We start from the raw sequence: 18,103 nt of genomic DNA on the forward strand, positions 1-18,103 counted from the left end.
ATTGGACATTGTACCTGGTTCACTATGATAAGATAAGAAATAAAACATATTAAGGTAGGAAATCACAAACTTCCATTTTCTTTTTGGTAAATGCTATGATTAAATACATAAAGAAAAATCTATAAATAACTTATTAGAAATTATAAGTGAATTTATCAAATTTTCTGAATACAAAATAAACTTAGAAAATCAACTTTATTTCTACATCCTACCCACAACTGCAAAATAAAATTGAAGGAAATATAACACTAATGAAACCATTAAAAAAAATAAACCCAATTTAGGAATATGTCTAATAAAAAAAATCTAAGACTTCGGTAATGATATGTATAACTTTTAGTGAAGTATTTAAAACAGATAATGAAAATCTACACAAAATATGTTCATGGAATGGATCAATGTCCAATATCTTTAAATACATCTATAGTTTCAATATCATCCCAACATAAATCCTTTGTTTTTGTCTTCTTCCCTCCTTTTTTCATCCTTCCTTAATTTTTTTATGTCTTTCTTCTTCCTTTTGAAGTTTGAAAACTGATTGCAAAATTTATTCAGAAAGGCAAAACACCAAAAATAGCAAAGATAATCCTGAAGAAAGGGAATAAAGTTGCAGGAGTTACACTACCAGATGCCATAGACTACTATACAGCTATAGTAATCAAGAAAAGATTTTCCTGAGGACAGACAGGCTGATCAATGGAACAGAATAGTGACTCCAGAAACAGCTGCAGACATAAACTGATATCTAATTCATGATAGAGGCCTCATTATTTTTCAAAAGAATAAAGAATAATCTTTTCAGTAAATGCTATTGGGTAACTTGTATATTTGTTTTGAGAAAAAAGTGATGTAGACACCTACACATACCCTATACAGAATCAATTCTGCCAGGATTAAAGATATAAATGTTCAATGCAAACAATAAACCTGTTTGATGAAAACAGTGGGCATCTTTGTAATATTGGAATATGTACAAATTTTAAAACAGAACACACAAAGCAATAACTATGTAAAATTTAAAAAAATTAATTGAACAATTTCAAGAAACTCTGTTCATCAAAATTAATAATGTGAAAAGGGAAACTCTCATAGTGAGAGAGGATATTTTTATCAGACTGCATAATCAGACATATATCTGACAGAGAACTCATATGCAAAATATAAAAATAACTCTTACAGATAAATAAATAGTTGACATGAAATACAATACAAATATGACAAAAGACATGAACAAGCACTTTTCAAAGGGAAGTATCTGTTAAACACATGAAAGTCTCTCAATTTCATTCAGTATTAGGATAATGCAAAATAAAACCACAGTGATACCCATAAACATCATCCAGAGTGGCTAGAAGGAAAATAATGGAAAACATTAAATCTTGACAAAGATATTGAGCAATAATAGCTATTTGCACAGCTAGTAGGAATACACATTGTTATAAACACCCTGGAAATTCATTTGAAAGTATTTACCAATGCTGAATATGCCTACCCTATGACTCAGCAATTTCACTGCAAACAATATACCCAAATAGAAATACATTCAAGAGTAAGCCAATCTAGATTGAATACTGTTGTGGGAAAATGGGTATGAAAGTAGCTGTTTGTAATTACCATTATCAGGAATTTTTCATGTATAACAGGGCAATAATTTTATAAATTGTAAATGATTATATATAATAAATACTTGACAAAAGCCAATATTTATTTTATAAAGCCCCAAAAATGTGAAAAAAGTTTTATGTTTATCAAAACAGAGAATGCAATAGAATGTCTATAATATCACTAATTATAAAACCTCCAAATTGGGGGGACGGCCCTGTGGCCGAGTGATTAAGTTCACAGGCTCCGCTTTGGAGGCCCAGGGTTTTGCTAGTTCGGATCCTGGGCACGGACATGGCACTGCCCATTAAGCCATGCTGAGGCGGCATCCCACATGCCACAACTAGAAAGACCCACAACTAAAAATATACAACTATGTACCAGGGGGCTTTGGGGCAAAAAAGGAAAACTAAAAAATCTTAAAAAAAAAAAACCCTCCAAATTAGAACAAATTCTAATATTCAATGATAGAATAATAGCTAACTAATTGATGGTATACTCATAAAAAGGAATTGTACACAAAAATGAGAATGAACAACCTGGAACTGTGTATAAGAATATATCAAGTGAAAGAGCTCATATGCAAAAAAATAACATGTATAGGATTTCTTTTATACAAAGTAACAAAAATAGGTGAAAATAATCTATGAGGTTAGAAGTCAGAATAGTGGTTAATTGTGTAATTGTATGTGCGTGTGTGTGTGCATGTCTGTGCATGTAACGGGACAGTTTATGGTAGAAAGGGGAATGAAAGATTCTTCTGGGGTCTTGATAATCTTTTATGTTATTTTTGTTGTTGCGATTGCCCTTTAATTTCGATTCTGATTACACAGATATGGTAAGCTTTTAAAAATTTATTTATGATATATGTGTTTGTAAATATGTACATTAAACTTCAGTAATAAATTAAAACACCACAAAGGAGAAAAGAGCTACAAATATATATTATTTTCCTTTTTGACTTTTTAAAACAATGTAGTGAGCGTTGTTCAAACATTTCTTCATTATGTCCTCAGCCGTAAAGTCATAAAAGGCTACTGTATTACAAGAAGATGATTAAGTGTTGAAAGAAAAATTAAAATACCTGTCTTACAGATACAATATTTTAATTTAAGATCTCTGGGTCGCAGTAGGAAAGACTTAACAAAGAGAAACTATGGAAGGGTATCTAACATCACTTCATTTGTATGGATAACAAAGCCATCCTGTATAATTAGCAGCTATCCTATTGCCTTTGTTTGAAGCTTTCAAATGTGTTAGGCATAATTAACAAATTGCATTTTTTCTCCTAAAGGAGGGCCTCAAAGGAGAATAGAAAGCCATAAATTGTTCTCGTTGGGTTATGTTAAGGACACATGGGGAGCACAGAAGGATTGCTAGTTAGAGATGAGTAGACTACACCTGTTTCTGTGACTCAGCATTCCAGTGACTCTTCATGACCCATCTCTAATTTAAACTGTAGTCTCTGATACCCTATCTGGGTGATTTAGCCATGGCATTAACAATGTTCTTCGATAACTGAAGTTTCTGGGCTAGTATGTTGCTGTCAACACCTTTACTATGATTTTTTTTTTTTTGAGGAAGATTGGCCCCTACCTAACTACGCCAATCCTCCTCTTTTTGCTGAGAAAGACTGGCTCTGAGCTAACACCCATGCCCATCTTCCTCTACTTTATATGTAGGACGCCTACCACAGCATGGCATGCCAAGAGATGCCATGTCCTCACCCAGGATCTGAACTGGCGAACCCTGGGCCTCTGAGAAGTGGAACGTGTGAACTTAACCACTGAGCCACTGAGCTGGCCCCACTATGATTTTTTATGAAAGCTAGACATTTATTTTGAAGCAGTTTCTTGGTATTCTTTGAATAGTGAAAAAAAATGCAACCTCTGAAAAGACGGTTGGTGTTGTTATGAAACTCCAGTTCTATGTCCTTAAAATTTTCATGATTATTTTCTTTCACTTGGACCCTTAATCAAGATGTCAAATATGATGCTGTTATTTGTAGTTATTCATAGTTAATCTGATTTGTTTCAGAAATTTTAACCTCGAATAATAACAGATTTCCATACTGTTTTCCAGTTACATCTAAATTAAAAGGATTACATCAATATTTTACAATCCTCAAAATTTCTCTGTTTCACATATGCCATGTGTTTCCCAAATTTACCAATATCATTGAAAGGATTAATCTCATTTGCAAATCCCCACTTTCAGTTGGAGGCGAGGCCAAAGCAAAATATAAGTATCCATTTCACTATCTAGATCCTCCATCACACCATAATGACTGATTAGGAAGAAGGCTGCCTATCCTTTTTTGGTTACAAGTCTTGGAAGAGTCTTTGAAATGTCATGAACTTATCTCTTGAATGACCAAATGCACGTTTATGGAGATTGGAACTAAGATTAAAATCTGCACAAACACAGATTTAAACAAAGAACAGTCTCTTCGAAATTATGAAAGAAGAATATGTATTTTACTTAAAATTAAGGTGTCTTTTCCACTCCATATTTATTTAATAGCTTTTTCTAATATTCTCTTTATTCCCAATCAAAAATTACTTTGGTGTTTAAATATATGCATTTAAATGCATATTTTACTGATCTCTCATTGTAGGAAACATATATTGTCTTTATTTTCATGTTGAAAGCTGTATTTAGCAGAGGAACAGAAGCAGGACTGAGAAATGATTTAATTTCTCTAACATCTACACTTAGAGTGGTTTTCCAATAAAAGCCCAATGCTAAGCTCTGCCCAGTGTATTTTTTACATGTTCTAAGAGTCTTGAAAGAAAAACAAAAGTTCGAAATACCAGAACCAGGTCATCCTCAATAATCATATAAAATAACGTAAATATAAATAGAACCATGTAAAAAAGTTTAGTGCTTTGCATAGAATTCTAAAGATGGTGAGGAAAACATCTCATACCTTTTCTCACATGTACAAGATTGGTATTTATGAGCATGGATGAAGAAAAGACCACAGTTTTTTCAACATCTCATTTATTCAGTCAGATGAGATTTATAATGCTTTTTCTATCCACTAAAATTATGTCTTGATAATTTATTCAATGATCGTGAACAATCTACAACCAATCTGTTTTTTGTCACTATGGATTTGCCTAGTACAGATATTTCATATAACAGAATTGTACAATATATGGCTTTTTATACCTAGCTTCTTGCACTTAGCATAATGTCTTAAAGGGTCATTCTTATTGTGGCATGTATCAATATCTCTTTCCTTTTATGACATTAATATTCTATGTTATTGATTTAAAACATTTATTATCCATTCAATTGGGTGTTTAGGTTGTTTCTACCTTTTGATTATTATTAATAATGCTACTATGAAGATTTACCTACAAGTTTTTGTTTGAACATCTGTGTCTTTTAATGCTTTTGGGTATACACCTGAGAATGCAAATGCTAGATCATATCGGTGATTCTATGGCAAACTTCTTGAGTAAACATCAAACAGTTTTCAAAGTGACTGCACCATTTTACACTCCCAACAAAAATGAACAAAGATTCTAATTCCCCCCCTCCCTTGTCAGCACTTGTAATTTTCTTTTTTTTTTTTATAGCCATCCTAGGGATTGAGAGGTAGTGTCTCACTGTGATTTTGATTTGTGTTTCTGTAACTAATAGGATTGAGCATCTTTTATCTGCTTATTTGCAATTTGTGTGTGTTCTGTAGAAATGCCTATTGAAGTATTTTGCCTGTTTTTTAATTTGGTTTTCTTCTCTTTTTGTTGTTGATCTGTAAGAGTCCTTTGTATATTCTCTATTCTAGATCCTTACCACATACATGATTTGTAATTTTTTTCATTGTGTGGGTCATCTTTACATTCTTTGATAATGTCCTTTGATGAACAAAAAGCTCATCTGTTTTTTTTAAATTTTGATAAAGTGTAATTTATGTATTTTTATGTTTGTTTTTTGTGCTTTTGGTGTCATATCTAAAAAACCATCGAAAGCTTAGCTGACCTGGGAATGAGAACATTGAGCTGACAGGTGTTACAGTAGCCAATTAAAGCAACAAGCCATAAATGAAAGATTTAAGACTTTAATCATACGTTACAGTAGTAACCTCAATCATAGCTCCTGCAAGTCAATGATTATTTTTATATTTATTCCCAGTATAGGTTTCCCAGTGTACTATATATATATATATATATATAGTATAGTATATATGGCCTGCATAAATAAAAATAATATGACCATGTTGAATAAATTCATTCTAATGGAAATCATGGGCCTCCCTCAGCTGCAGGCTCCATTATTTGGATTCTTCCTTATTGTTTATGTGGTGTCAGTAGTGGGCATTGTAGGCTTGATCATCCTCACCAAGATAGACTCTAGGCTGAAAACATCCATTACTTTTTCCTCAGATACCTGGCTTTCACTCATCTTGGCTATTCAAAAGCTGTGGGACACAAAATGCTAACAAATTTTGTTTTAGGTCAACATACAATCTCCTATAAATGGTGAGGTACCCAACTCTCTTTTCTCAGTATGTTTATCACTAGTGAAATTTTCATTCTATTGGCAATGGCCTATGACTGCTATGTGGCCATCTGTAATCCTCTGCTCTACACTGTCATGTCACAAACAATTTGTCAGTTGCTGGTGGCAGTACCCTATATATAGAGTGTCTTTTCGTCTTTACTGACCACCATAAAAATTTTCATTTCATCATTTTTTGGATGCAATATCATCAAGCATTTCTACTGTGATAGTCTGCCCCTGATATCTTTGCTCTCCTCAGACACACGTGAAATTAAATTGATAATTCTGACAATTTCAGCTTTTACTTTGGTTTCATCTTTTCTGATAGTCCTTGTATCCTGCATGATGATCCTTGTTACCATTCTCAGGATGAACTCTGCAGAAGCAGGCACGAGGCTTTCTCTACCTGTGGATCTCACCATATTCTATGGTATTGTATTACTTATGTATGTGCAGCTCAAGTCCATTTATTCCATTGGTGCTGATGAAATGTCCTCTTTCCTTTATAGTTTGGTAATACATATGCTGAATATTATGATCTACAGTTTAAGGAACAAAGAGGTGAAAAATGCCCTACATAGAACCTGGAATATGTGTGCAAATATTTTATTTAAAATTACCTGTAGGATACACTAACAATAAATGATAAACTAGCTAATGTATACTATAGCTAACATTGTTTTAACTTTGTACTATTGCCCCCATGTAATGGACAAGAATCAATATTTGATACACGTGGAAATAGAGAAACGTATTTGCTATTTCCAAACCAAAATCTATCACCAACAGATGGCTAATTTTGGCCCATACTTCATACATTAACTTTTATTTAGTTTCAAATCCAGATTAGGTGCCATTCCTACATGTTCTCATGTGTAGCCTGTTTGTATGTCTCCTCCACTAGACATTTATTTTTATAAGGACTCAGACTCTGTACGTTGCACTCACAATTTTACATTTACTGCCTAGAACAGAAAAAGGCATAAGGATGCCTGATAGGTATTATATAAATGGAGTCATTCAAGCAAGTAAATTGATATTGTTAACTTTAAGAACTCAAATCCTTCTCTTTATAAGACTTTCAGAAAACAGGTGGAGTGAAAAGTGAATTATACAGTACAATAGATTGTAATGAGCAACATGAAAATGAAATAGAGCAAGTAGTCAGGATGGAGATTAAATTTTAATTTTCAGGGACCCCTCTACAAAGATGACATTTAGACAAACACTTGAGAAATTAAGTGAGTAAACTATGTGGATATCTAGGGGAAGACCATACTAGGTAGAGAGAACTATCGATGCAACTGTTCCTAAATGAAAATATGACTGTTGTGTTGGGGAAAATCAGAGTCAGTGGTGGTTGGGGCATAAAATATTAAGTAGAAGAGATAATGATAGACTTGTAACTTAGAATTCAACATTGGAGGACTATTTAGGCCATTGTAAAACTTGCCTTTTATTTTGATTGATAGAAAAAATGAAGAATTTTGAACTAAGGGGTGATTTAATCTATCTTTCATTAAAGGACAGCTGTGACTCCTGTGCAAATAATAGACTCTAGGATACTAAGATTTAGAAATGGAAAATCTTGAGGGATTTAATTATGATAAATTTGGGAGAGAACTGAGGCTTAAGCTGGGGTGGGAACAGTCAGAGGATGAGAAGTGATTAGATTCTTAACATATTTTTTAAAAATGTCAATAATAGTTCTTCATATTTATTTGACAAGGAACAAATTTTAAAAAAGAATAATTAAAAGAATGGAAAGACTAGTTGCAGAGCTCCCTTTATGATATCCAAATAGAGACCTTCCTAGACTTATAATAGAAGTACATCCCTATAAAGCCACCATAAGTTGAAAATATCATGTCAAAAATGCACTTAATACACCTAACCTACTGAACATCATAGCTTAACTTAGCACAACTTAAATGTGCTCAGAATACTTACACTAGCCTAAAGTTGGGCAAAATCACCTAACACGAGGCCTATTTTACAATAAAGTGTTGAATATCTCCTGTAGTTTATTGGATACTGTACTGAAAGTGAAAAACAGGATGGTTGTATGAGTACAGAATGGTTGAAAGTGTATCATTTGTTTACCCTTATAACGTGGCCGAAAGGAGGCTGTGGCTTGCTGCCACTGCCCAACATAAGGAGAAATTATCTTACCAAATATCACTAGCACTGAAGAAGATCAAAATTTGAAGTACAGTTTCTACTGAATGCAAATCACTTTTGCACAATCATAAAGTTGAAAAATCATAAGCTGAATCATCATTAGTGAGGGGCTGTGTGTATTCTTTTTGGTTTCCAACTAGAGTGGAGTAATAGAGACTGGCTTGACTTTCCCATTAAAACAATAAAAATATACCAAAATGAAAACAAAGACAAAATACAAGAAACAATAATTTTTCAAAGTAATGACATTGAGCAATGAAGGAATGTTTCCCTGAGAGATGAAAAACAAATGCGGCGAATCCTATGATTGCCCTACCTTCCAGTCTTAAAAGAGTTTCCAGGATCCATTTACAAAAGGGCAAACCAAAGTGAAACCTAGAAGAATCCTTGAGCTGAAGAGACAGACTTGAGAATCCAGTGAGACCAAGGTAGGCAGAGTTTGCAAGACAGAGCATGAAAGAGAAAGAGTTGCAGGAAGAAGGACACTGAATCTCTGTGGAGAATCCCCCTCCATTGCATCAACACATGCAAGTGGAAACCATCCAAAGATAAATAGACAATCATATGAAAGGATTAAAGACAGAGCTCCCAGAACTCAAACAGAGGCAGGAATAGTCTCCATTTGTTACATAGAGAGGAGAAAAACTCATAATTCAAGAGTCATTAGGTAGTGTACTCAAGAAGTTCTTACTTCAGTAAAGGAGGATAATTAACCCCAAACTGAGCACTGCTCTGGACCCATCTATGTCCATACAATAGCCTTTGCACAGAAGTTCATAGAAGCTTTTTTGTAATAGGTGAAAATTGGAAAACTTAAGTGTCTTACAATTGTTGAATGGTTGAACAAAATGCATAATCAGTCCCAAGAAATAATAAAGGAACAATAACAATAAAGCAATAATAAAGGAACAAACAATTGATACATAAAAATACAATGGACACCAAGAGAATTATGTGTACTGATAAAAGCCAATTGCGAGAGATTACAAACAGCACTTCATTTACAGCATTCTTGAAATGATAAACTTATAGTAATGGAAAATGGATTAGTTGTTGACAGGGCTTATGGACAGGAGGATGACAGAAGGGAAGGGGGCACGACTATAAAGGAAGAGCATGAGGGACCTGTGTGGTGATGGAGTAGGTCTGTGTTTGACTGTTGGGTGGTTACACAAATGTACACATATGAAAAAATGCAATAGAAATAGGTATATATGTATACACCCACACAAATTAATACATGCAAAACTGATGAAATCTGAACACAGTCAGTGTATTATACCAATGTTAATTTCATGGTCATGATATTGTACTGTATTTACGCAAGTTGTTACCACTTGGAGAAACCAAGTGGGACACAGGAATTCTCTTTGCACTTTTTTTCACAACTTCTTGTAATTCTATAATTATTCCAAAGTAAGAAGTTCAAAAAAATTCAATTTAAGTCTGTCTCAGACAGTGTGGGTCTGGAAGGAGCAGAACAGAAATATTACGTAGAGAGACAATAAGAAACTTTGGGGGTGATAGATATGTTCATTATATTGATCATTTTGATGATTTTCAGGTGCATACATATTTCAAAATTAGTCAAATTTCACACTTTATATATGTGTTGTTTATTTTCAATGATACCTTAATAAAGTTGTTTTACTTAATTAATAAACATGAAAGAAATCAAACCATAAACAAAGAAAAAGTCAATAATAGAAACACACATTTTGCAATATTATTCAGTTAACAAGAGAGAACATAGTTCAGTCACTTATCATAGATATGAAGATCCAAGAACCTCATCTATTTGCTGGTGAAAGAGGGTATTGGTACAACCAATCTGAAATATTTAACAAAATTAAAGGTCGTATTATATTTCCTGTTTCCAAGATATCTCAATTCTGTGTGTGCACTTATGTATGGGTATATGTGTATGTGTATCTGTATCTGCATGTACATTAACACACACACAGGGATAGATATGTAAACTAACTGTCAGGAATAATTTTGCGTACAGCATATTAACATGGTGATCTCAAGGTTTTTCATTGAACTGTAGTAGTGTTGGCGATAATTGAGGTTGGAGACAAATGTCTACCAATAAAGAATAGATCCATGAAATTGGTTATATAGTAATGACTGTAATCAGGAAAAAAGTGAAAACCACAACATGGGTACATTACAAATAAGTATAGTGATTCAAAATGTAACAATACAATTTATTACAGCAAAATAATGTAACAAAATGTATATATAAAATAATACTTTTTTCAGAATATATTGATCATGCAGGCGATATATCAAGTAGAGTAGAATATGTGTCATGATAGACAAGAAGAATAGGAATGAGTATCGGACATGATGGGAAAACAAGAAAGATTGAAATGTAATAAAGGCAAATATAGTGAAAGAGAAGATCTCAACAAATCATCACAACTCACTGTGAAATGAGAATGAGAAATAGGAATAACTAATTCCTCTCTCTACGGTCAAAAAGAAAAAAAAGTACAACAATCAAAAAATTAAGGAAGCAACACCTTATATACATAATATATTATTATTTTTAATTCATCTCGTCATTTAAATAATGCAATAGGACAGCATTTAAAACATCTCCATTATATCATCCATGTGAGGAGACCATTGTAGAACTGGAGAAATACTAACAAGCTTGTCATAGAGATGAAATACTCCATTTCCTTACATGATTGTATTAGTAAGGGCATTTCAGAGAAACAGAACAAAAAGTAGATGATTATATTTATGTATATAACATATATACTTATAATATACATCATGTATATATAAAGATAGATTTTTAAGGAATTGACTTCTGTGATTTTTGGGACTGGAAAGGCAGAAATCTGCAGCCAGGCTGGCACTGCACGAGTTGATACTGAAGTCTTGAGAACAAAGGTGGGAAACTAAGGTAGAATTTGTATATGGCAGTCTGGAGTAGAATTTCTTTTCCTTGGGGGACCTCAATCTTTGCTCTTTAAGGCTTCAACTGATTGAATGAGACCCCTCCACATACTGTAGGGTAATTGTCTGTAATCAAAGTCTATTGATTTAAATCATAATCACGTGAAAAAAATTGTCACACCAACATCTAGACTGATGCTTGACCAAACAACTGGGTACCAAGCCTAGCCAAATGAACACAAAAATTAAGTATCAAGGCATAAAATAAAGAAAGTTAAATCAAGAGTAAAAGGTAGGAATGTAATACACAAGGAAATAAATCAAAGTCACTTGCTGGTAAATACAAATTGTTCTGAGCTACTAATAAACACACCCTCTGCTTTGTATTCTGTTAAACTTTCAAATGCTTTGGGGATAATCAATAAATTGCTCAGCATCTCCTCAGGGATATTCTCAGAAGGTGGAAAAGATTCCATAAATTGTTCTTACTATGCTATGTTATGAAGCACATGGAGAAGCCAAGACAGAGGTTTCATGACAGGTAAACAGAATATTCCGTGTGGCACCATATTATACCAATATCCAAATAGATTTTGTGACATTTGCAAGATAACCCTTTTTTTATGGCCAAGCATAGCAAAATATTAGGATTTATGATTTACTTCTGTGTGCATTCTGCTACTGATAATGCTAATGATATTGATAATATCAATTATTATTGATAATCATCCTTCCTGTTCAGATTAATTGTTAAAATATTTCCAGAAATACTATTAAGAATATTTGAAATGTCAATGCCATACTGCTTATGCAGTATTAATATTTAAACAAATATTTAATCATATGAATAATCAAGAGACAAGAAAGCCCAACAAAAGAGTCAGGAACAAAACCTAAAAGCTTTGGCAGAATTATAAAACTGTGGGTTTTATAATTTGATGTCTTTCCAAGTCCTACATTTAGTGACTCTAGACTCTTCTTATTCTCTTCTCAAAAATATTGTAATAATTAATAAAAATTTAAATCAATGTAAAAATGTGAACTTTTTCTAATCTTTTGATGAGCAAAAAGGAAGCCCCCACCTTACATTGAGATGTGAACAGAAATTTTGGGAGGTTAGGAAACCAAAATTTTAAGTACCCAGTTTTATGGTGATGGTACAATGAGCAGCATGTCTATTTCCAGTGGAATCTGTCAGAAAGCACATATAATTTTCTCAGGAAGTATAGCTTTATAAAATGATAATCTGATAAAAGAGATAGTAAACAAGGAACAAGTAATTTGATGCATTCCATAGAACTCTAAAGCTACGGATAGAAAGTCCTTCTATTCTCCCCCTTATGTTACAGGAAGTTGGCACTTACCAATGTCATTTGTTTTCTTTAGCTTTTCATTGAGCCTAAACAAGATTTATATTGCTTCTTATTCCCTTGATTTAAAATATTTTTCCTAACAGTTGTTCAGTATTCCTGACATGTGAATGTACATGGGGACAGGATAGGATGTCAGAAGCTCATAACTATATAAACAATGTTTACGTGGATTTCATGTAAACACGTTTATAATTTAACGTTTAAAATGTTGTATTTTTCTATTTGCTTTCTTAGAACTCACTCAAAGACTCTTGACAATATTATTTTCCTTGTAGCCAGATCAGTTCTCTTTCTTTCTTTCTTTGTTTTTAAGGAGGCATAAATACAATTTTTGAACCACTAATTCTTTTACCTTAGCTTGCCATTCTTATTTTAGTCTTCTATTACTCTGGCGTTTTTCTTAATTGGTGGCTTATTAGGGATGTTTCTATTCATCTTTATTTCATTATACTTATTTATGTCTGCATTAAATGTTATATCTTACTATGGAGGAGTTCTTTGTTTCCTTAATGTCCAGACAGACTTAAAATGACATCATGAAATCCATATATGCATATATATACATATATATATGGTGTGTATTTTATCTTGCCAATATGATGTTGTGTAATGTAGTGATTTTCTGTAGGGGGTATCTTTATCCAAAGGGAATGTTTATGAAAGTTCATTACATAAAACCTATTCTTTCTCTCAATTTGCTCTATTTCCTAATACTAGCCTAGGTTCCTCCATGGCAAAATATACTTTATGTGTTTTAAACAACTTAGTATACGTCAGTTATGATGAAAATGCACCTGGGGAGGAGGAAATAATGTTGTTTCAGGTAAATTTTTATTAAATATTTTAGGTAAATATAGAAGATAATTTATCTAAAAGAATAGCACACTGATGTTGCAGTTGTAGTCATGAAGTTGGGTCATGGTCAGGAGGCAGGAACAAACTGGGGACAGTTAAACTGGGTAACACACTGCTTACCTATTTGTCATTATACCCCGATGAAGAAGCTAAGTCATACACAGAAAATGAATATGCACATGTGTAAAGATAATCCATTTCAGACAACACACTGTCTCCACTTAAAACAATAAAAACAAACGCACAAAATAACCCATATTGATGTGATATTTGAGGGATGTTTCCATTAGCCCTAAACACATTAAACATTTAATTCTCACTCCTCTTCCCAAAAACCCTCCAAGAAACAGCTGATTGTGCTGATGTGTATAGATATTAAGAAATCTTACATCATTTGCTAAGGTACTCCTTTGTAAATACCACAAATATAGGTATAGCAAAGACTGTATCAACCTGTGACTATTTCCCTATATAAAAACAAACAGACTCTACTGTGATCTTTTAGAGTTTCTTATTTATACACCTCTGTCTAAGATTGTTCACTAGTTAATTGCTTCATCCTGTACCATCTGTATTCACAACGACTTTCATAGGAATACGTTTTCCCTCTTTGATCTTTTTCGAGGAAGATTAGCCCTGAGCTAACTACTGCCAGTCCTCCACGTTTTGCTGAGGAAGCCTGGCCCTGAGCTAACATCCGTGCCCATCTCCTCTACTTTATATGTGGGACGCCTGCCACAGCATGGTGCGCCAAGCCATGCCATGTCCGCACCCGGGATCCGGGACAGCGAACCCAGGGCTGCCGAGAAGTGGAATGTGCAAACTTTACCGCTGAGCCACCGGGCCGGCCCCGGAATATGTTTTAATGTAGGGGCTTCTAAATGTTTCCACACATAATTGTAAGTCGAATTTTACAAATTTTATTATGTAATTAACATAGGTATTGTCATATTGTGTAACTTTAATTTTGTAAATGTAACTATGTATTTGTCATTACATAAAAGGCAAATAAATTTTAACAAACACCTAGAAACTTAATGCATAAAATTTTTACAATTTTTAATTTTTGCTTTCTTTATCTACATTGACATCTGCCTGTATTTAATCTATTATTATATATCAGGTTTTGCCAACCTTGACCCATTGGCATTTGAGCTGTATGTTTCTTTGTTTTGGGCTGCTTTCCTAATATTGTAGGATAAATAGATACATCTCTTGACTCTAACCATTAGATGCCAGTAGCACCCCTCATGCAGGTGTGACAGATAAAATTCCTCCAAAAATCATCAAATACCTTTTGGGGACAGTTTCCCCAATTGAAAACTACAAGTCTCTCTCTATCTCCAATTTTACCCCTATTTCTGTTTCTATTATCAAATATATATATATTGTGGGGGTATTTTTTTGGAGGAGGTGGATTATTTTATTAGAATATGAATGGTAAATTTCAATTTATTTTATTTATGCTAACTTTATATACTAAACTTTGCCTATGCTGATGTCTCTATCCAGAATAGGTTTTCTGATGAACCGGGATGGAAAAACATAATCAAACAATGCTGAATGAATTCATTCTCGTGGGGATCACAGACAATCCTGAGCTGCAGGCTCCATTATTTGGTCTCTTCCTCATCATCTATGTGATCTCGGTGGTGGGCAACTTGGGCATGATCATCCTCACCAAGACAGACTCCAGGCTACAAACACCCATGTACTTCTTTCTCAGACACCTGGCTTTTACTGATCTTGGTTATTCAACCACTGTGGGCCCCAAAATGTTGGTAAATTTTGTTGTGGATCATAATACAATATCCTATTATTTTTGTGCCACACAGCTGGCTTTCTTCAGCATGTTCATTCTTAGTGAACTTTTCATTCTGTCAGCAATGTCCTATGACCGCTATGTGGCCATCTGCAGCCCTCTGCTCTACACAGTCATCATGTCACAAAGGGTGTGTAGGCTGCTGGTAGCAATTCCATATCTTTACAGCACATTTGTTTCTCTTCTAGTCACCATAAAGATTTTTAATTTGTCCTTCTGTGGCTACAATGTCATCCATCATTTCTACTGTGACAGTCTCCCCTTATTATCTTTACTGTGCTCAAACACAAGTGAAATTGAAATGATTATTCTGATATTAGCAGGTTTTGATTTGATATCCTTTCTTATAGTTCTTGTGTCTTACTTGCTCATTCTTAGAGCCGTTCTCAGGATGAACTCTGCTGAAGGTAGGCGCAAGGCCTTTTCCACCTGTGGGTCCCACCTGACAGTGGTCACAGTGTTCTATGGGACTTTGATATTTATATACACGCAGCCCAAGTCCACTCATTTCTTTGACACTGATAAAGTGGCCTCCATATTTTACACGCTCATTATCCCCATGTTGAATCCCTTGATCTATAGTTTGAGGAACACAGATGTTAAATATGCCGTAAACAAGCTGTGGAAAAGTTATGCAATATCTTTTCTTAAGGTTCACTGTTCAATGTGATTCCTATAAGTTAGGTTATGACTTTAAGCTTTGTTCATTATGCTTTCAGAGGGAAAAGTTAACACTAGTAAGTTCATCATATATTTAGAGATTGTATTCATTGAGCCAGTCACATTTCTAAGTGTTATAAACACATTAGTGAACAAAACAGTAAAAATCTTTGTCTTCTTTGAAGGAGAGAGATAAAATTTAGCACACTAATTTAGTAAATTTTATAGTACAATAGAATGTGTTGGGGGCTATAGACCATAAAAGCAGGCAAGGAGATGGCTTTGCTTTGTGGATTGAGGAAGAATAGTAGGTACAGAAGGGGAGTTCATATGACTCTTGTGTTGTTCTCAACATTTAGAACAAACTTTCAAGTTTTTCTGTGTGCTTGTGCATGTGTGTTTTTGTGTTAGAGCATTTCTCTGTTTTAGCCTTCATACTCTTCTGTGTGGAGTGTTAAAATCAAACTTGGTTGTGGTTTCAAGGAGGCTCATTGTAGTGTGATGACTTGAAGGCAACAGTCATCTGAATTTGCTCAAATGCCCCCATTCCACATGGGAAACTTAGAATCCCGTTCTTTTCTCATCTGTCCCATTATTTCACATATAAGCCCTAGAGAGTCAATTAACTCAACACACTTAGCATTTCAGCAACTCAGAAGGTCTGCACTGCATCTAATTGTGTCCAAATCAGTGCATCTGTCTATGATAGTGGATATATCAATTAGGATAAATTTCTTGAGTTCTCCCATAGAAGCTTTCAAGTTTGCACAAAATTTTCTTTTTATATTTTTACCAGCTTGATCTCAATTCTTAAATGCCTGTTTTTGTGTAACGGATTCTTACTTTTCCCTGCTTCTCTGGAAAACAAGAATAATTTTAAAGGCAAGCTTTAAGTGTTTTTATATCTTTGCATAGGAGGTCTACTTTATGATAAATTAAATTAATCATACTTCTGACTTTTCTCAAATTTGGTTCATATGGATGTGTATTATTTTTGGATTAGGATCCATTATTTAAAAGCATCGTTTTGATAATTCCTCTTTTAGGAAGTAGAAGGAGACAATTCCATTATTTGTCTATGCCACATTTCTAGCAAAATTGTAGTATGAGATGAAGCAATTTATATACAAGTCTTCTGAATAAACTTCCTCCCAACCCTAACTAAATTCCTCCTTGTTTTTTTGAATTTTTAGAATTTTAACATTCACAGAACTTTATTTACATCATAGAGGGACTATACTCTTTCCTTGTCTACATCAAGGAATAAAATTTTCTATGTAGTCAATCAAATTTGAATGAAATTAAGTCATTAAAATAAAAAATATTAGTATATTATCATGTGAGGATAAATATTACTAAAAAATTTATAGTTTTTAATTAAGAAAAATTATAAACCAAAATAAGAACTATACATATATACGTATAAGTAATTACTTTTGTTTCCTAGAAAATGCATAATGGCCAAAAATACAGTGAAATATTAATCAGCTATTGGTGGATGCTGACATTATTAACTTTTTGAATTTAATATATTTTCTTATCTGTTTCCCCCAAAATATCTTTTGTGAATAATTATGACTTTTATAACAGAAGAAGGTAAATTTTCAAATATTTGGATTTTAGAAAATGAACTACTGAACATGACTCAATATCCTGGTACTAAAATAAGACTTTGCTAGTCCTTTTGATTGTCCTTCAAATGATAAACCAAAGAAAGAACAAAATATATCGAGATTTACAAATATTAATAATATATTTCAATCATTTTAAAGGTTATTCTCTGCATCATTATTAAGAGGACATATGTTATTTCAGAAAGTTAAATATTTTCTATAGATATTAAAAACTGAAAAATTGGGGCTGGCCCAGTAGTGTAGTGGTTAAGTTTGTGTGCTCCACTATGGCAGTCCAGGGTTCACAGATGTGGGTCCCTTGCACAAACGTATGCACCACTCATCAAGCCATGCTGTGGCTGCATCCCACATACAAAATAGAAGACGTTTGCCACAGATGTTAGCCCAGTGACAGTCTTATTCAAGTAAAAAGAGGAAGATTGGGATTAGATGTTAGCTCAGTGTCAATCTTCCCCACCAAAAAAAAAGAAAACCAAAAAGATGTGGATGAATACGTAGTCATACTGAGATGATCAATTTGAAGAGTAAATGTAGTAAAGATATCAGTTCTT

At 33.5% G+C, this 18,103-nt stretch overlaps 1 protein-coding gene across 1 annotated transcript; it reads left to right on the forward strand.

Moving 5' to 3' along the window:
- Window positions 1-14,971: 14,971 nt before the first annotated feature.
- Window positions 14,972-15,928, forward strand: LOC106823620 (olfactory receptor 8K3-like). The gene has a single exon (XM_070488587.1). The coding sequence runs from the start codon at window positions 14,972-14,974 to the stop codon at window positions 15,926-15,928; it is 957 nt and encodes a 318-aa protein (XP_070344688.1).
- Window positions 15,929-18,103: the final 2,175 nt, after the last annotated feature.

Source organism: Equus asinus, chromosome 17, assembly GCF_041296235.1.
Source record: "Equus asinus isolate D_3611 breed Donkey chromosome 17, EquAss-T2T_v2, whole genome shotgun sequence".
Classification (NCBI taxonomy): Eukaryota; Metazoa; Chordata; class Mammalia; order Perissodactyla; family Equidae; genus Equus; species Equus asinus.